Here is a 21,965-nt window from a genome sequence, read left to right on the forward strand (position 1 = left end):
AGAATTTCTACATTCTTACTTATTTGGGGATTTTTCATATGTTTAAGGTTATTTTTTTGAATAACAAAATAAGGTTGATATTTTGAATAACAAAATGATGTATTTCTTCTCTTTCTTTCTTTTCTTCTTCTTCTTCTTCTTCTTCTCCTTCTTCTTCTTCTTCTTCTCCTTCTTCTTCTCCTTCTTCTCCTTCTTCTTCTTTTTCTTCTTCTTCTTCTTCTTCTTCTTCTTCTTCTTCTTCTTCTCCTCCTCCTCCTCCTCCTCCTTCTTCTTCTTCTTCCCCTTCTTCTTCTTCTTCCCCTTCTTCTTCTTCTTCTCCTTCTTCTTCTTCTTCTTCCCCTTCTTCTTCTTCTTCTCCTTCTTCTTCTTCCCCTTCTTCTTCTCCTTCTTCTTCTTCCCCTTCTTCTTCTCCTTCTTCTTCTTCCCCTTCTTCTTCTTCTCCTTCTTCTTCTTCTTCTTCTTCTTCTTCTTCTTCTTCTTCTTCTTCTCCTTCTTCTTCTCCTTCTTCTTCTCCTTCTTCTTCTTTTTCTTCTTCTTCTTCTTCTTCTTCTTCTTCTTCTTCTTCTCCTCCTCTTCCTCCTCCTCCTCCTCCTTCTTCATTCTGAAAGTTTGTAGAAAGGAATTTTCTTCCTAAGAACTGCTTTAGCTGTCAGTTTTGATATGTTGTCTCATTGTTGTCATTCACATTGATGAAACATTCAATTTTTTCTATAATTTGATCTTTGAGGCTTCACTTAGACTTGTTGGGGGGTTGCTCTCTTCCTTGGAGTTTATTCCCTGGGTGTTTCAGCCCAAAGTATTTCCTCAAAATATTCTGTTCTTGGTTTGTACATCTTGACAGCCTATCCAGGTTGGAGAGTCTATACTTTGATACATTTCTTCTTCTGCACAACTGCATAGTGTTGACAAATATTACATGCTGCTGAGTGTGATGATCAAGACTTGGACCTTCTTGTAAACAAATTGAAGGTTACTACCATACAGAGCAGGCTCTACACAGTAGCTCCTTCTTGCTATAGAGTTCCAGGGCTGTTTGTTGTTTCCACCTGTGGTCATTCTCCCTTGTCTTCAGTAGTATTCTTACCCCAGGCTCTAAGGTCTCTCTTGCCAAGGCTATGACCTGTGTTAGCCTTTTTCTGAAGACATTCCCCTATGCTGCTTTGGGCGGCTGCTATGCTGAACTTCCATCATGGAGCCTTGGAGCACCCAGCTTTTGCTTAGGACCCTTCTCCTGTAACTGGCCTATAGATTATGGTCCCCTACACTGTGTCAGTCTGGGTTCCTAGGCATGCTGATCTCCTCTTGGGACCATTCTACTGACCTGGGACTACTTTGCGCTTTGACAATATCAAAGTTTCTGAAGGATTATGAAGGATGTTTGGTGCATTACTGGGCTAGGTAGAGGAATTTCATGGTTATTTTCCTTATTCCTTTTTTAACTGGTACATTCTTAACTTTTACTGAGGTGTTTGCAGGGAAATTGAACTACTTTAGGTATTATCATACCACAATCTTCTTAGCACTTTTTAAAAAATTGTCAGAACAAGGTAAGAAAGACGTTTGAATGATCAAAGTCAGAAGTCAGTATATTTTTGTTTTTGTTTGGTTTAAATCAAATCTTTGTACATGGATCATTAATCCTGGAAATTTCTGTAAAAGTAACATCCATAATAAAGGAGAAATTTTTATTTGGATTTCAAAACATTTATATGCACCTGAAGATAACATTAAAATTGAATGATGAAAGTTAACTACTCTTTTTCTAGACCCACAGATTATAAAGCATATTTTGAAATGGAAATGCACTTGAGTACCACATTAAGAAATGTAGAAGTTCAAAGGATGTCAAGGAGGTTATGATGATTATGCCTTTTCTTGCCAATTCCATGTTATTTTTTCAAAACTGAAAGTAACTTTTCCCCCCCAAAAATTTTAAACATTTTCCTATAAATTATTTTTAAAATTCATTATATATCATCTCCCTTCTTTGGCATTTACTTTCCATCTAACCTCTCATGTCTTCTACAGCTTTTAATTTATGATCATATGCTAATATATGCTAATAAATATCTACTTTTTAATGTGATTGACTACCTTTACTATTCGAAGAAAAGATTATCTTGGTTTTCTTATTTTTCTCTTTGACATAATATTTTATTGGCTAAGATCACAAGGACATACATATATCTTTCTTAAGTGTTAACATTTAGCATCATACTCACAATGGGTTGTCAAATAGATATTGATTAGAACTGAGCACATGCTTATTTCTGATTCTCACTGTAGCTGGTGTTTGCTACATAAAAGTCCCTTCTCTGGCGTGAAGAATTCACTCTCTAGGACTGTAATTTTAGAATAAAAGATATATGTAAATATCCATAATACAATTAGCATTTTTCTTTCTAAATATGAATAATCTATGTAATAAAACATATATTTTCCTTCTCATATGAAGATATTGACACTTTTATCCACTGCCAGACAAAAATGTATTTTGATTATTTTTGTCAGTGATGATGGGTTTGTGTTCATCTTGCATCCTATTCCTTTTACTTGCTACCTGTGACACAGTGACCAGTGGCACACATTTGCAAGGTGGCTAGCCATAATTAGGTTATGTCTATAAAGCAGTATATAGCTAAGAGGTCTGCACAGGAAACATACTCATCAAACTGGTTACATTAATTTGGTGTTCTAAACCAGTAGCTCTAACATCTAATAGCATAGGCTCAACTACTGGTTGGAGAGATGATGTCCTGAAGTATAATGAAATGTTCTTTATTTATGTACAGTGACCTGATTTCTGACACCTACAATCTCTCAGAATATATTCATGAACCTCTATAGCCATGAACCCTGAATTATCTGATATAGAAACTCTCTGAGCAGCAAAATAAAAAGTTATAAAAACAGCTTGCGTATTGGATTCTTTTGAATTTTGGTCCTTACTTAGATGACTATATGTAAAATAGGAGAGAATGAGGTATATTAAGAATTGAAATGATAGAGCTCTATAGAAGGAAGCACAAGAATTACCGCTTAAAATAGCATAGCATTCTGGGATCACTGACTGTAGAGAACATGAAATATTATACATGTGTAATGCTACAGATGAACTGTCATTGACGCTAACCCTAAATTACAGCACAGCATGTTAATAAACATTTACAAACATTCTCCTTATCAAGAGGAAAGGGTTTTCAAAAAGTATATTGTGCTTAATAAAGTATGATTCAAATATCATTGAAGTAATAAAATAGACTTTAAGAAATCAGGGAACTGTATAATCCATTTTCACTCATTCATTTAATAGACATTTGGAAAATGCACCATATATAGAGTCAGAAACCTGATATTAAGTCCCTCAGCCACACTACTTAATTGAGCAAATCACTTGATGTCTCTGGCGGTTTCTCTTCTATAAAATGAGGAATCTAGACTAGATAGCTACATCTCTATATCCTAGAATCTTTTATATTTTGAGTTCTTCCTAAGCTTTTGTTCATTTTTATATTTTATCATTATCATTCCCCTTCATGTACTACATTAGTACACACATATACACAGGTTTTATATATATATATATATATATATATATATATATATATATATATATATATATATATATATATATATATATATATACACACACATATATATATGTATGTATGTATGATAGTGAATAGAAGATCAGATTCATAATCATGAATTCTAGTTAGAGATTTCAATTTAGAGAGATGAATTCAAGTCCTGCCTTTGACAAATTCTACCTGTAATTATAAATAAATAACAATTTCTTAGTTGGAAATTCTAAGACTAAAAGGAAAAAAGGAAATAACACTTTGTGTGAGCAAATGAGCTTCTACACTGAGAGTTCTCTAAAAAAACAGTCAAGTCCCATCCCTAACCAACTCGCCCCCCCCAAAAAAAACCAAAAACAAATCACTACTACAATGAAAACAATTTGTGCCATGAAGGAATGAAAATGTCAAATTTTATAATATTTAAGAAATTACATAAAGTACTGTGAGGTAGCAAAGGACTCATTTGCAAGTTCTGAAGACTCTTCCAACCTTACTGATGTAGTTTTAGCCCAAACTTATAGTGACAATGATTGCAAAAGCTATTTTGAAGTCAAGCACCTAGTCAGAACCTGTTTCTTTTCATTGATTGCTACTAAGAATTGTTTCCCATTTGGGGCAGAACAGTACAGTCAAGCTTGTTAAAATAGGACCTATGAAGATGCATTCCAGAACATTGCTTCTTCCACCCCTCTCCACCTTCTTGCATGAATATGAAGTATTCTTCAACATCCATAAAAAAATTAATTATGGCATCCAGTATTGTACACTAGAGATAAGAATCAGAGGCAATTTACACAGGAGAGGCTCTGTTTGGGAATTACAGAGCAAGAGTATGCTCATTTCCCAACCTCCACAATTTCTGCCTGAAACATTTCAGGCTCACTTTCCTCTCACCCCCTTCCTCCACACCCTTCTTGCTTTTAAACCCCCAATCCATTTTAAGGATAGAGTAGAATAGATACTGAAAGGGAAAAATAGACTTGCAATTATTTTCATGTCTTTTCTGGACACTGAGGTCAAGGGATGATCAAGTTAAAAGGCAGAATTGCACAGTATGAGCAGTGAAGGAAAAGGTATTACAGAGATAAGGGCACATAGTGGAAAGCATACTTCCTTTTCCTTAGTTTGAAATTAGGAGCGCTATTGCTAAAGTGCTTGAGCCTGTATCAACGCTATCAAAAGACATACTGACCATTACCTCTTGGATAAACTGGAATTAAAGCTATACTTCTGAAATAAAAGCTCTATAGTTATCAGAATTGAAGTCGATGACTTAAAAAACAACTAAAACTATCTCTCAGCTTGTCTTTGAAATCAATTCACAATATTTTACTGGATGTGAAATAGCAACATCTGACTTATAGGCAATACAAACCTACATTTTAAACAAAGATAAAAGATAACCTCTCCCTGGCCCAATAAAATAAGCAAGCACACTAACTCTCCTAAGAAGGATGACAAAAGGCTCTTACAAAAATTCCAACACATTTTTTTCTTTTCCATATAATTGGCTTTATGTAACACCATCACTTCTAAAGGACCACATTGCTAGAATCAGAAATAGCCAGGAAGTGACAGCAGAGACACTAATATAATTAGGCTTGTTGGGCTAAAAATAGGTTTGTTCATTTTAGTTTTGCTGCAGAAATTGCAGAGGCAAGAACATTAATAAATCTGTAAACATCGTGGAAAGAATTGTAGAGAGGAACTGGAGCCACTCGAATGCCACTTGGTTCCCGCGTGTCACACTGGAAAAAAGAATTAAAAAAAAAGAATAATTGTCTTACATTGTTCAACTGTGTCTATCTAAGAGATGATAGAAATAATCCCAGAAAATCTAAGGCTATGGTAAACTTACCATAAAAGCATGTAAACTGCCATTATTAAATACATACATTTTTTCAGTAGGGAATTCTATAAAAGCTAAATATTTTTCACAGCCATTTTTATACTGATTTGTGCTTCTCATATGTTTATTATGAGATAAAATGTACACACATAGTTTTTTATTCCACCTCAATTCTGACCTCACTGGTTTTAGTCATATTTCACAGTATCTACAAAACAGGCTTTGCCTCCATTTATTATGAGCTATTGGAAAGATTTATTTAAATTGTCATCATTTAAACTCATTGTCAGGAAACTTTTCATTCTTTGGAATTATGTCAGCCTTGGTACTACTCTTACTAGTATTCTAAGTACCCTCTGTTTTTCTGATTGAAGAGCTTTGGGTAGAGTGGAGCAAAGAACTCCCCCCAAGTCTCCATTTAAAGAGGGTTTCCAGGCCAACCATCTCTTCATCTCCCACCTTGCTGTAATCCATTGTACTACACTCCTCCATTCCCCTCCACCACTAAATTCCCCTCTTATCCCTTCCCCCACCTTTTCAGTTTCCTTTTTGTGTCACCTTTCCCCATTAGATTGTCAGTACCTTGAGGACAGGGACTGTCTTTAATATTTCTATCCCTAGCATTTAACACAGTGCCTGGCACACAACTGGCATTTAATGAATATTTGTTGACTAACCGATGAGACTACTGAAAAGCAATATGGCAGTGTTTAAAAGGATAGCTCCAAAGTCAGGAAGACTTACAGTAAGGTCCTATGTCTGACATGTTATAGCTGTGTAAATACCAAGAAGTCCCTTAAGTCTCAGGGTACAGGTAAATCTCTAAGATTATACATTACAATCTCTTAGTTTGAATTTATGGCGGGAGATTCTACAATAAGAGTTCCCCACATTGATAAAATCATGGGTCAAGATGATTTCAATGAAACTATTAACCAGAAAATAAATATATTGGGGCAGTTAGTTGGTGCAGTGATTAGAGCATCAGCCCTGGAGTCAGGAGGACCTGAGTTCAAATATGACCTCATATACTCACTAGGTGTGTGACCCTGGGCAAGTCACTTAAGACAGATTGCCTCCCCTACCCCCCCCCCCCCAAAGGAAAATAAATGTATTGACATTTTTAGTGTCTTCAATAGTCTTGTTCTTGTCTTCCATATTGTGGAAATGTGGTATGAAAGACTTAAGAGGATGAAAAATTCCGTGCTCCATGAAACAAAGCATATACTAATAATTCTCTGTAAATTACAATGTTCTCAATTTCTTTCCTCAAGTTCACAAGTGAGGTTATTAATCTTCCCAGAATATGAAAGTTTCACAATAAAATAAGGTAAAAATTTTATTTAATGCAAGAGTAGTACTCAGGTTGTATTTAGACTAGACTTAATGAAATTGAATCTCTTTGACTGAACTAACAAGTCAAATAACAAATCATTTCATTTGAAAAAACAGATGTGGCTGTTTTCAGTGAATTGATCTGTTTAAACTGATCAAATGAACTGGTTCTATTGGCACTGGGTGTCATTTAAGAATATCAGTGGTATTTCCAGTAATTAAAATTTTCTCCTTTTATTCCATGGAATGATTTTTTCATATTTCTGTTATTCATCACCCTAAGAAATATTGTGCAAAATAATCATAATTCTTCAAATTTATATGACATTTAAAGCTTTGCAAAATGCTATTCTTAAAATAACCTTGTGGTAGCATCCAGATGAGGAAACTGAAGGTCGGAGACATTAAGAATTAAGTGAATTGTTTATGTTCCTAATGGTATTAAGTACTTGAAGTAGGACTGCAACCCTGATTTTCTGATTTCAAATCCAGCACTTTTTTTTTTATTATACCACATTATTTTAGACATAACAATTTTTAAAAAGTCTTTGTGTGGTTTCCATATTCCTTTATACATATCAGAGTCACTGACATGTCTCATGGTTGAAATGGACTTTATTAATTATAAGTCACAGATAAGATGAAGCAAAAAAATAGGGGTTAGGCCATCACTTTTGGGGAGGGAGGCAAGGATCGAGTATTGTTTTCTGTTTTTTTTTTTCCATCTTACTCAGGTTGGAAGTACAGTGGAGACTCCCAAGCCCAGTTCTACTACTGGCCAGCATGAAAACTTTGACAGACTTAGTCTACTTCCAATCTTGGTTGGTTTTGTCCTTCTTTAGGAAACTTGGTGTCTCCTGACTCTTGAAGTCTCACCATATTTGTGCCAGACTTAGTATGGGCACATGATCAATTTAAACCTACAGCATCTCAGAACTTCTGAGCTCAATTCTCAGCCTCCCCAAGCAGAAGGGATGATGAGTGATCCACTATTCCTGGCTAAGATATCATCTAGAAAGAAATGTCTTTCTTTGTTGTCTTTAAATTTTTTTCCCCTCATGTACATTATAAAGTACAGCACACATTTTTGAAAAAAAAGAATGACTTTTAATAAAAAGTAAGTATAACTATTTCTCTGGTTCTTACTGAAAAGGGAAGGATTGTTTATGAAAAAATTTGTTCAATCTTCACCCTGAGAAATGGAGTTTTAAAAAATATTGTAAGGAATTGATCTGATAAGTTTACTTATGAATTTAAAATTCTGAGAAGTTATTATGTTCCATTTCTAATGGCTAACAGTGAAAAATTTCTTTTTTATTATATTTCACTACATTATTTTTATTTTAAATATTATTAGTAGTAGCAATATTTTATCTATAAGTTGCATAAATTCTGAACTAATTGTGATAAAAAGTTTCAATGTTCAGTAGTAAAATTTAAAAAATATTTTTATAATATGATGACCTTTCTCTATTATTTTTAGAAATCTTATGAGCCAAGAGAGTATCATGACTGTTTTAAAACTGAAGCAAAAACAAGTTAATGTTTGAAGAACAGTAAATTTCCTCTTTAATGTTGAGTATGTTTTGATCAGGATACAGTAGAACACCTGGTATCATACTGTATGTTAGGTACAAGGTATATCTATATCTATATATCTGTGTGTATATATATATGTACATACAAACATACATACATAGAGACAATATATGAGAAAGTGTATATATAATAATATATGAGAACATTTATATATAGCATATGAGAAATTTTATATAAACTATATATGAGAAAATTTACACATATGTGTGTATGTATGTGTGTGCATATATATGTATGTATATACACATATAAATGCAGAGACAGAAAGACAGACACAGAGAAAGAGAGAATATATTTTAAAATTTTGAAAAAGATTATAGTCTTAGAAGGGAGACTAATAAATATTTATTTCCTTAATGTCTTTTCTCAGTGTTACTATATATTGAGAAATAAATTTTCATATATATGTATATGTATATACATTCTTTTCAAAGATCAATATTATAAATACATTATACTAGAATATTATATATATGTATATCTATGTGTGTGTAGTATCATTTACAAAGCGCTTTCACAACCTCTACTTATTTGGCCTTCAAAATAACCCTATTCATTTGGCATAAAATTTATTATTCTATTTTACTAATGAAGGAATAAAGACTCATATATAATATGATTGCTCAAGTCCAAAGTACTGGAGCTGAAACTTGAACCCAGGCTTTCTGATTTCTATGCCATTATATTTCCACTTTAAGATTAATAGCTGAATGTCACATTCATAAAGTACGACGGATCCTTATTTTCAACTTGAATGATTTCTAAAAATATTGCTCAAGCAAATATTTAAATCTATTTATTTAGAGCTTAGTTTCTGCCCAGATGATAGGTACATTTAGCTAAGGGAGTAAGAACTCAACTAAGCTTCTACCCCTTCTATCTTTTATTGTAGAGTATAAGGTAACTCTTTTTTCAACTTTTCGTAAAAAAATGGAATATTCCATATTATTAATAATTATTGTTATTCTCTTCCTGAGACATAGTTGTCATGTGGTATATAGTAAAGAGCACCACCTTTGGGATTATATAACTTAGTTTTGTTCTTGGCTCTTCAATTTATTATATGTTTAACTTGGGACAAAACACTTAACATTGTCTTCCATTCCCTTGTCTTTAAAATGAGCCTGGGGTCAAGGAGAAGAGGTGCTGAACTAGAATTTATGGTTCTTTCTAGCTCAAAGTTCCATGATTTTATGAATTTAGGAAATCTATGATTCCAAGCATCAAAGCTTTCTTCCCCCTCCTTTGGTTTAATAATATTAATTAGCAATAATGATGATGATAATCAATACTCCACAAGATACTCATTTTGTATTTTTACCAACAGTATTATGATGATCAAATAAAAACTCTACATTTATTTCTCAAACTTTTGTAAAGGGGAGAGTTACCTAAGGATTTTCAGATTGTGCCCCCACATACCCATGGTTTTGTCAGGCTAGGTGAAGAATTGTTACTGTGCAAGGAACTTTTCTTTAGCCATAAAAATGATCAGTAGGGCTTGAGGTTGAAGGGCTACACAGAACAATGATCTTTTATCTCTTTCTCTCTTTCTGTCTCTGTTTGTCTCTCTGCCTGTCTCTCTCTCTCTCTCTCTCTCTCTCTCTCTCTCTTTCTCTCTCTCTCTCTGACTCCCATGTCTTCCAGAGTCAGGGAAGATTGACCTGCAAAAGTTCTATCTTTTCTAGTGCTTCTAGTTTTTAGCATCCCAGTCATTGGAGGTTGCCTCTAGGTACATGGCTAAAGGGGAAAACTGCAGCAGACCAAAGAGAGATTCTACACAAGTCATCTGACCCAACAAAGTAAAGCTCTACAACTAGTTATAGACTGGAATGTTTTAAGCATAGTAGATAGTAAATAAATGTTGAATTGCATTTGTTGACTGTTATTTGAGACCTCCTTTCCATTTTTGTTTATCCAAGATGTAGAAAGTGTTTCCCCTCTGACTGTCTGGCTTCCTGTTTCTGTTTATAAAAGAATTAAAATAAATATTCAATATTTCTAGGTTAGTCCTAGGAAGAACAAACTAATAAGTTAATAAAATTATTTATCTCTTTTATCATTTAGAACATATGCAGTGTTGGTACTAATTATTAAAGGTATGCTGTTGATAGCATAAAGTATAATAAAATTTAAATAAATAAATACTTTTGCAGAAATATATCTTGAATATTTAAATAATACTATGTGCAAGAAGATGTGTTAGGTATTAAAAAGAAATGGAGAGAAACTGATAGAAAATGCATTTCATTTTATCAAAACTCCTACCCTTATTCAAAGAGAATCAGTAACAAACAATTCTGTTTCATAGAAACATATACGTTTGTTTTTTTCTTTTTGCTGAAATTATAAAGCAATTTAAGCTACCAGTACAATACCCATGAATATAAATATAGTAAATACTTGTTGATTGATTAGTATATTATACAAAATGTGACAAGACTATGAAATCTAGATTGTATCAATCACCAAAATATAGCCTGTAAACAAACAGCTTCAAAGGAAAGGAAAAAAAGAGAGAAACTTACGATCACGCCTCTTTTTTCTAGTTCTTGAAAAACGCTTTTCATTGGAATGGAAAAGGTGAGTGTTAGCTGGCATCCTCGATGCTCTATGTGTGAGGGAGTCATTATTTTGACAAATGGTTTACTTGGAGCTCCTTTATCTTTACTGTAGTAGTGCTTGATCAGGTACTCCATATAACCAGTAAGCAAAATAGATTTTTTTCTTAATGTTTCCATTGTTGTTTGACTAAAGATCTGTCCCAAAGTAAAACAATTAGATAAATAATTTATTACTGAAATGTGAAGACAAAAAAAAAAAAACAACATAAGCCATACTCAGATAACATGTTAATTTCACTATTTCCAATAACACATTTTAGATCATCCACATTTGTGAAACACAGTAAAATACCCTCATTTCACGTGCCCTGTAATAATGAGATGGAGTTGCTTGTTCAACACATAACATTTTGAAAATATTATTCCAATTGTGCAAAGAAGAAAAGAATAATGAGTTAACATAATTCTTTGTCTTTTATATAATTTAGAATAAGTGCTACTCTGGTATCAATTATAGACCTTTATTGTTGATCATTAAAGTATGTTAGAAAATAGAAATGTGTAATATTAAAAATATCTTGAAAAACCAAAGGACTAAACCACTTGGATCTTTCCCTTCCTAGCTTTATTCTTAGCTAGCAGCCCAAACTCCCTGAGCCTCTACAATGTTCTAATCCACAAGATGATTACGTCATTTCTAAGCTCCCACTCAGCTCCAAATTCTATGACTCTCAATGATTTGGAAAGTTGTCTCTAAAATTAAATTTTGTTTTCTAATTAAAGAATATGAGAAGAGGCACAATGTGATGTTCATTTGCAAAAAAGAATATGATTACTATTATTTAAAATCATTATTGTCTTAGGTGGATGTATATTTATTCCCCTTCTATATAACAGTCTCATGATGGGGAAAAAAATGCAGTTGTCTATATCTTTTGAGACAGAAAAAAACAGGTTCCTTATTATAAAACAAATATTAGTGGGGAAATTGGAACATCTTGCTCTGAAAAAATATAGCCTGAGTATGAACACATGGGCTCCTGATGCCTGAGTTCTCTGGTGAAAGGATAAGTGGCAGGGACATACACAGATTGGTGTAGGTCAGTATGGGTCAGAGAAGACATGCTTTGTTAGCTTATCTCTTAAGGTCTAGCCAAGTTTAAAAATATATTAGATGAATGAACTTCAGAAGGAGCAAAATGTATCGTAGTGTCCTTTGATGTCCTTCCCCTGTATCATTATCCATAGGAGGAAAGAGAGGCTCACTTGGTGACGTTTAGCCTTCAGTGTTTGCCTTTGGAAAGGTTCACTTATAAAGTTACTTCTTTCTGGATAATTTAAAATTAAACATTGCTTACAGTTTTAAAAATATCTTTCGAACTAGAACCCAAAACATTCCCAACAAACGTATTTTCATTTACACTTATATTGGCATGTAATCCCTAAAATGAAGTTACTTGGAAATGTAAAAAATGCATTCTGCAATTCTACCATGGAGAGAGTGGCTGTTTTGAGGACTGCTTCAGTCATCTTTCCACCCGGATTCTAAAACTACATCCAGGAAAAAACATTCACCAGCCTGTAAAACTGTCGTCAGTAATTCTAATATCTCTATCCTTTTCTCTGGCTTCATTGAATCAGAAGTTACAATATTTTAATTAATTTTGATAGATAAATAAAGCAGTAGTTAATGTTTTGATTTTATTAGATATCTTGCTATATTTAATCAAAATCACATACAAAAAAATACTTAAGCTAAAATATATGATGAAAGATAAAATTCCTCGCCTCGCCCTCACATGCCAGAATTAGACAAGGCTGTGATCTTTTCCCATCTTTGAACCTTAGAAGCCTCCTTTCCTCATGCTTTCTGAAACCCCTCAGTTTTCTGATATCTTTGCCTTAGTTACTCATATTCTAACAACTCTTTCCCTCTGCCAACATTAGATGGAATTTCCTTGAGGACCTGTGGAGAATAAATAAAGCACTAGATCTGTATCCAGAAAGACCTGAATTCAAATCTGGCCACAGATACTTATTAGCTGGGTGACCTAGGCAAGTTATTCAACCTCTCTTTGCCTCAGTTTCCTTATCTACATGGAAATAATAAAAGCACCTAAAATGAAGATAATAATAGCAAAGGATAACTGTGAGGATTAAATGATATATTTGTAAAATGCTTTGAAAACCTTAAATTTACTATTATATTACTATAATGCTTGGTTTTTACACACAGGAGGTGCTTAGCATGTTTCTAGCATTGAACTGAATTTTAGACTGCTAATTTTCTTCTGAATTATTCAGATTACCTGTCTTCATTGGCCAACTGTTAATCCCAGTCATTTGATTGGGCAAACCTGTCCTATCCTGGGTATTTCCCATGTGGTCACTTAATGCTTCTGGGCCTGAGTTTCCTCAACTGTAAAATAAAGGGGTTAGAGTAGATGACCTCTATAATTCTTTCTAACTCTAAATACATAATCCAATGATTCTAAATATTTTGGCTGACTCCAATGAGCTAGGACTTTTAAGTTACTTCACTATGGTGATGTTCTTCAAAGAGGCATGTTATGTTGCATAATAATTATTGTATGTCAGTTAGAAGTTCCAGAATTTTTGTATGATAATTTAGTGTCTACTTTAGTGCATTGAATATAAGAACCATTAGATATATAATTTGAACATTTAATTAATAATGTTCAAAGAATACAAGGATATATTTAAGATTGAATTTAAATACTATTTTTAGACTGAAAAAGGTTCTTGCTCTTACAGCTCTACAAATAAATGTGAAGAAAGCTATTTTTAAAAAGCTGCATTGTTAATATATAATCATGATTATTTATAGTTGTCTTCCTAAACCCATCAGAATTAAATTAATTGTTTATTAAGTACCTGTTATGCACATACACTTGGCCAAGCACTAGAGATTCAAATATTTCCCTTCCATGTCCATGAACTCCAAAATTCTTTAATCATAATTTTTATCATTTCATCTTTCCCCATGCTTTAGGATTCCTAAGCCTGTATTTATTCTTACTATAACCCCCATTCCCTTAACTCTTCAGTTCTTTTCCTGGTCATCACTTCTGTTGTGTCTCTTGGCAAACCAGTTCAACTCTATGCTAACGCTTTAATCTCAAAACCCTTGCCCCATGGTCCTATCTGGAACATGTTCTGACAAAATGCAACTCTAGATTATTTCTTATCATCTGCTTCCTACAGACTTATTCATGTGTTGAATGGAAGTAGAGAAAATCGTTTAACTATGACATATAAACTCATGTTATCTGATCTCAACTAGATCTCCCCTCCATCTGAGGATTTCACCCTCAAATGATTTGAGCATTCCCTCCTAGCCACTGTCCTTATCTCCAACTCTCATTCTCAGGTAAATTCCTTGAAGAAGCCATTATCCAGGGAAACAACTCTTGTAAAGATGTGTCCAGGTAACTGCTTTCGCAAGTACTGCAATACCTGCCTCCTCAGCAGCCACAGTTACTGACCTCCTAAAAGAATATTTCTCTCTACTAAAGTGACAAGGAGGAACGCTAGTAAGTGGAGCAATCAAGAAAGCACTATGGATGAGCTTTGATGAACGTGAAATAATCATAGAAGTAGAGGTAAAAAGGAGAACATTCCAGGGATGTATGTTGTCAGCCTCTGAAAAAACACAAAGGCAGGAAATGGAACAAGTACAGGAAACACTGAGGAGGTAAGTTGGGCTGGAACAGAAGTGTGTTTAGTTTTGTAATGGAAACTCAGCCTGGAAAGCTAGGTTAAGCTTTAAATGGTGAAAGAAGAGTTTGTATTTTATCTTAAATATAATAGGGAGTTACTGAAACCTCTTGGTCAAGGATATAATTTACCTAGATTTTACCAATTTTAAATATAAAATATGTGATAGTGTTCTTGTAAAGAAGATAGAGAAATATGAATTAGATGATAATGCACTCAGAAATCAGAATTCAAAGGGTAAATGTTAACGGTTCACAGTCAGCGCTATGGTGGAGTAGCTCATGGCTCTCTACTTGACCCTGCATGGTTTAACATTTTTATCAGCAACTTAGACAAAGACATAAGTACTTAAGTTCATCAAATATGCAGAGGTTGGAAAGTTGGGAGCTATGGCAAACATGCTAGATGAAAGACATCATTTTGAAAGAAAGGATTTAGGAAGGTAGAGACATGGCTCCTGCCTTCTTCCCTTTGGTACATCCTTTCTGTCTTCCTTTCATTTGCATGGGAGACCAAAGGATCTTGGGAGTGAGAGACTAGGATTGAAAAAACTTGGAACCTGAGACCCAGACTGCCATTATTAATGTTTTTCTTGAAAGGGAAGCTCCTGAAAATGATTTTGGAGGGAATGAAAACTGGCAATCAAGAACTGTTGTTAGGAAAACCTTCTCACCCTATCAGAGATTTTGCCTCCAGACATGAAAAAAAGACAATATCTTCAAGTTGTACTGAGCTGGATATTATGTGTTCCAAAATAACTTCACAAGGACTCCTCTTCTGGAGAGCAAGGGTCTCCCAGAGTTCACAGTAGGTACTACAGATGATAGAGTAAAAGAAATTAAGGACTTTTCCTAGTCTGACGTTGAATGCATGAAGAGTTTGCCTCCTGAAAACCTTTGGCCTCTAAGCTAAAAGAGAGAAGGGAGAGCTTGCTTGAGCTGAGAACACCAGCTGAAATCAGAAACCAGAATCAGACAGAAGCTTCAAAACCATGTCTGGCAGAGCTATGTCTTCCAGCAATCAGATGACATATAGAGTATCATATGTCATCTGGCAATAAACTACATTAAACGAGTAGGGAGCTGGCTCTCATGGCCCCCAGCCCATGGCCGCATAAGTGCTCTGTGTGTTTCCTATGTGTGTGTCCATTCCCATTCTTCCTCCTGACCACAAATTTATTTGTTTGAATATGATCCTTAATTTTGTGAGAGAAGTGCTTTTTCTTACTTTTACGACTGTTATATCATCACATTCATTTACTTTGTATTCTCCGTCCAACTGTTAAAAGCCAAAATGCATAAGCCATAGTTTTTTGAGTGACTGAAGGCCTAACAAGTACCTTAAATCTGGGGTGCTTTTCTGGGTTGCTCAATGTGTGAGGTGGGAGGTTGGATTGAGTGGGTCCCCTTAGATGCTACATATGGTTAGAGAATATTTTTTAAATGCTCTCAGAAAAGAATATCTATTTAAATAAGAACTCAGTTAGAATAGTTCTTGGCATCTGAAGAAGCACAATTAGAGACCAGAGAAAGAATAAGCTGAAAGGAAGGAAATGATGCCAACTGACATGATACCTCTTTGGTGGTTTATGTTTTAAATTTAAAAATTTAAGTTTAAAAGCTGAGCTCTTAAAAATTCAAGAAAGTGGACATTATGAATAGGGGAAGTAAAGTTTCGGGCTGGTAGAACTGGTGGTGGAAAAGGAAGCTATAAAATTACCACATTCCAGAAAAGGTGAGTACATTCTTATGAGAAAGACAAGCTAGACCTTACTTCATAAAGGAAAGACTTCTAATGTGAGTATCTGGAAGAAAACTTGAAGAAAAGTCTAGGAGTAAGTTTCTTGTTAGGGGAAGTCTGAAGAAAAATCTCCAAGTAAGAGTTCTTTCTTCAAGTATGCCTCACTATACCTAGTATTACAAGGGATCTTCTATCAAAAAGTCATTATAAGGAATAAAGTTCCTATTTAGATTAATCTTGAATTATGTTCTGAAAGAGTATGAGAGCTTATGAATAAGTAATTCAGTTAAAAACTGGTGTTTTCAAATACATTTATCCAAGGTCCTTTGTCAAAGACCTTTGTCCTTTGGTCAAATAGAGACTAAGTAGGTATGGGTACAAACATTAAAAAGAAAAAAATCAAAACAAACAAAAAATCTCTTCAGTCTGGCAAAGAGCATAAGCACCATCTAATGAACAAACACTGGGGTTTTACAAACCGAGGTCCTTACAAGTGATATATAGTGGCAAATAAGAGCTTTGGGCAATTAAACCTATTCACTGAACATATGTTTAATTCTTGTGATTCCACAAACTGATTATAACAGGACAAAAATAGAGAATAGGTTAAATATGTTGGTAAAATAAGGTACAAACACTATATATATAATTACTTACCTCTAAACTAGCTTGTAACGCACAAACCAACAAAATAGGGGGATTTGATAGTCGATATCCATTGACACCTGGGATTAAGTCCAGCTCTGGAAAATTAACATTATGACACTTTTAAGGTTATATGACAAAGAAAAGGCTATTCATGAAGGTAGCCATTAAAATAGTGGGTCTTATATACTCATTATTTTTAGAGTTTGTGAAATATATTTTGTTAGTTTGTTCAGCACTATTCAAAAATTTTTGAGTATCTATATAAACTTTTACTTAGTCTCCACAGAAATAAATAATCTGATGAATAGTCAAAAGATTTGGTCCAATTCATTATGGGTTTCATTCATACAAATTAATAAATTCATTGAGTTTCTATTATGTATAAAAGTGTGTTAGGCACTATGGCAAAAATAAAGAAATATGAAATCCAAATTACATTGTCAAGAAATTTTCTGTCAGGAAGATAAGATTTGTACATGTGTGTACATTTGTGTGTATATGTAGAAATAGAAAAATAATGCATGATAATTTTGTAAAAATCTATTGCTGTCTTTTGTTTTTACATCACCTTCACTTGTGAATATGTCTCGCCTTCTCCTATCCAGGAAATAATTATGTGTGGCATAAAAAAAAATGATAAAAAAGAGGGAGAAAAAAATCAGTTCAGAAAAAATACTAGACTTACTAGACTGATCAAATTTTGAAACAAAACAACTTGTATTTTTTTATTTCATAGAATTTAATTCCTTTAACCTACTTTACATTTTAAACCATGTAAATTTAACTTAATCCAAATCAATTTTCAATTCAACAATTATAGAAATACACATGCACATGTACATATACGTATGTATGTGCATATATAAACATATGTATGTATGCATAAATGTGTCTATATAGACAGAGACTGAGAGACAGAGAGACAGAGAGAGAGAGCCTGCTATATATACTATTAAGCACTGCCAGATTAAAAGGTTAGTAAGACACAGTATTTGCTCTCATGGAATTTTAATCTTGTAGCAGACAAAACACATAGACACAAATATCCAAAATATATATGATAAGAATATATGAGGTACAAATAAAGTGCTAAAAGAGACCTGAAGGAGAGAGCATTTCAAGTTGGATGGATCATAAAGATACACAAGTAGCTAGATCTGAAAGGACAGTTAGCAGAGATAAAGTGTGTGTGTGTGTGTGTGTGTGAGAGAGAGAGAGAGAGAGAGAGAGAGAGAGAGAGAGAGAGAGTGTGTGTGTGTGTGTGTGTGTGTGTGTGTGTGTGTGTGTGATTTCTGGTTTGCCATGAGCCAATACAGACATTGAGGGAAAAGATCTGGAAAATATCAAGGAATGATGAAGCCCAAAACAGCAGGAAAAGTTGAGAGAGTCATGAATAGTAAAGTTGGTCGGGACAGAGAAGACGTGAAGAAAGTAAATGGGCAAGCACTTTGTGCAATTCATTGAAAGGTACAAGGGCAAAAATAGAAAATAGTCCCCACCCTTAATAGCCAGAAATTCTTTTTTGGGAATAAAACATATAAAGAGTTAACTATAAGATAATTTACCTTGGTCAGGTCTTTTAGCCTTGTTTGCCTCACGTTCTCATTTGTAAAGGTAAAGTAGAACCAGATCACTGAGGGCTTAGAATTCCAAGCTAACAGTTTAATAAAGACTTTATTTTATAAGCAGTGGGAATCACTGAAGATTAAATAAGTAACCTGATTAGAGCTCTGCATTAGGAAAATACAGCACTTTGGAACAGTATGTAGGAGTGGCAGTAGACTGAGGGCAAGGAGATGGGTAATCTTTTAAAATCCTCTAGGCATGAAAACGACTGAGTGTGAGCCAGGTAACTTGTCCCACACTCTTTGGTGTGCTAGAGTTGGCTCATACCAGCTCAATGCAGCCAATCATTCAATATTCATGGAAATTGGTAAATGCTATAAATCAGGGCTTGATTTATTATTTTATTGATTGTCCAGACTTAAGAAAGTGATAGAGAAAATGTTAATAATGCAGATTAAATTTAAAAGCTTTTTGTTTCTTGTTTTGTTTGTTCTGTGTACTCTACCTCCCTCACATACACAGAGCCCCCCCCAAGATACAGTTATTAAATATTTATTGCACATTCCTGCATGCTCTATGCATGCCTATGAGTCCAGTTGATAAATTGAGGACCTGAGTTAGGGTAATAATAATAAAATAGAAAAAAGGGAATAAATATGAAAGATATTAAAATAGAATTAATAGGACTTGCTATTCCATAAAATGTGGGGGGACTTGGGAGTAGTAATCAAAGATGACTCCAAATGTTGAGTCTTTCTACATAGAATAAAGCTATCGCCATTCCCAAATAGGGTAGCTTATAAACCGGAATTAGCTGAAAAGGCTGGTTTGAGGATGAAGATGATGAATTTTGTTTTAGATTTGTGGCACCTGAGGCACATCTAGGAAAACATTTCCAAAAGGCAATTAGAAATGGGGGACTGGAATTCAAAAACTTGGGGATGGAGACATAGATTTGAAAGTTTTTGACCTAGTAGTGATAGTTGACACCCTGAGAATAAATGATTGTCAAGGGAGAAAATCTGGGGACAGAAATGGACAAGGGCAGATCCTTTGACTCTGCCTTTGTATGTTATGGAACAACAAATGGCAAAGACAAACAAAAGGAGTGATTAGGGATTTAGGAGGAAAATCGTGAATGTACATTGTCCCATTCATTATTTCTTAACTTTATAGAATAGTATGTTGCTTTCAGAAGCCTCTGTTGTAGACATATTTAAAAGAGTCTTGTTTACTTGGGGTAGAACAAGAAAGTAAAAATTAACAAATAGAAACCAACCCTAACAAGAATTATTTGCTTTCCTCTCTGAGGAGTATAGGAGCTATGTAGACCAAGTGAGAATGACCACAGTATCTTAGGGATTATTTAACAAATTCTGGCTCTCTTGAACTTTAAAAAAAAAATAGAACCATAGAGTTTCAGATATATAATCAACTTTAGAGAGTCAATTCAATTCAACAAGTGTTTATTATGCACCTACTATGTGCAGGCTCTAAGCTAGCAGCCTGGGTATAAAACCATATTTATGTGACAGCTTAAATCTGAACATAGATCCTTTGACTCAAAATCAGTATTTGTTTTTTCACTATTTTATACTGTTGTCACCTTAGAACCCAAAATGATTCTTATACTATAATCCCAGTTTCATATTTTTAATTACACTGAGATCAGTTGAAAGATGTAGCAGTTTCCCAAGTACTTGGTAGCTGTGCTCCGGTTAAACATGGTTTGAGAAAGAGACTTTTTATGAACATCTTAAAAACTGCTAATGAATGATGCCAGGAAATATTTAGAAAGAATTAAGTAACGTATTCTTATTTTCTTTCATGTTATTTAGTTCTGCCTTAAATTTTTTAAAATTTCCCTGAAAACTATTATGTTTATTGAGTAAAACTTTCTACTGAAAATCTTTATGAATGGCTACCAATACTCAAATTTGAAGCCAATGGTAATATACTGAATAGTTTGCCTCATTCCATATAGTCAAATAATACCAAGTAAAGGAAAAAATATTTATGGTGAAATAGTTAACTATGAATCTAAATGAGCTACTTTACAAAGACATGACTAAACAATAATCTAAACAGCAATAATTTATTAATTTGCAGGCATCATGATAGGTATTAAGAATGCTAAGGCTAAGAATGCTAAGTATTTTACAGCTTTAAAATCACTTTGAAAATAGAAGGAATATCTACCATTCCATGCATGGGGCAGGTAGGTGGTGCAACGGATAGCATGCTGGACCTGGAGTAAGGAAGACTCTTTTTCCTAAATTCAAATCTGGCCTTAGACATTTAATAGCTGTGTGATTCTGGCCAAATCACTTAACCCTGTTTGCCTCAGTTCCTCATCTATAAAATGGGCTGGAGAAGGACATGATGTATCTTTGCCAAGAAAACCCCAAATGGGGTCACAAAGAGTCAGACATTAATGAAATGGCTGACCAACAGCTACTGCTCTGCCTCCCTCTCTTCTCCCACAGAAAAGGACCTCTTGCTTCTAATGCCTGCTTTGCTACAAACTATATAATCTCGAGGAAGGGAGTATAATTGTTGGACCTTAGTTTTCCAGTCGGCAAAATGAAAATATTGGGCTATATGATTTCTAAGATCTGTTCTAGCTTGTTGACCATCTTCTACAAGTACATTTAAATAGCTTATATATTCTCTTTCTCTAATCTGTCTACTAAGGTACAATGCACGTAAGTAAATACATGTTCAGTATGAGGGGAACCATGTGGCTCTGGGGAAATGAAAGGCAGCATAGAAAGAAGATAAAGCCTCACTTGGTATTGTTTGACTACATGGAATGAGGCAAAACTCCTGGTTTCATTTAAATGTTATATAAGCATCCTTACTGTCTTAAATAAATTACAAAGAAAAAAGGATTAAATTGTCAAAGGGCCTGTATCTGGTGTATTTTAGATCTAGATGAATTTCAAAGTTAAGCAAAAATAAACACTATATGTAACTTTAAATATACTTACTGTTATCCATATTAAATCGAGTTTCAAGTTTGTGACCGAACCATCCTGTTAGCCTAAAATATAAATAGCAGTATTTCAGATTATTTTTTGACAACAAACCCTAAATAACACAGTTGTTAATTATATGTTTGCCCAAAGAGTAAATATATTTAGGAAAAAAAGTAATAAAACATTCAGAAAATGAAATGAACACTTTAAAGAAAGATAAAGTACAATTTATATTTGGAGAGTTGCTTTGGATTTTAAATGGAATTAATATTGAAGGTATCATTATTATTATGTTTTATATGTGTTACCTTTTGAAAAGAAAATACTGCAAAACTAATTTTAAAAGACTTTCAGCTGAAAGTAA

General features: G+C 33.9%; 1 protein-coding gene across 1 annotated transcript in view; it reads right to left on the reverse strand.

The window, feature by feature from the left end:
• Positions 1 to 3,977: 3,977 nt before the first annotated feature.
• KYNU (kynureninase) overlaps positions 3,978 to 21,965 on the reverse strand; it is a 156,300-nt gene continuing 138,312 nt past the window's right edge. Inside the window, exons 11-14 of the mRNA XM_072613189.1 lie at positions 21,614 to 21,666; positions 17,067 to 17,152; positions 10,896 to 11,126; positions 3,978 to 5,332 (exon numbers count right to left, since the gene is read on the reverse strand). Coding sequence (XP_072469290.1) covers positions 5,210 to 5,332; positions 10,896 to 11,126; positions 17,067 to 17,152; positions 21,614 to 21,666 — 493 coding nt within the window. The 3' untranslated portion in view covers positions 3,978 to 5,209. The remainder of the gene's footprint in view (positions 5,333 to 10,895; positions 11,127 to 17,066; positions 17,153 to 21,613; positions 21,667 to 21,965) is intronic.

This window comes from Notamacropus eugenii, chromosome 5, assembly GCF_028372415.1.
Source record: "Notamacropus eugenii isolate mMacEug1 chromosome 5, mMacEug1.pri_v2, whole genome shotgun sequence".
Lineage (NCBI taxonomy): Eukaryota > Metazoa > Chordata > Mammalia > Diprotodontia > Macropodidae > Notamacropus > Notamacropus eugenii.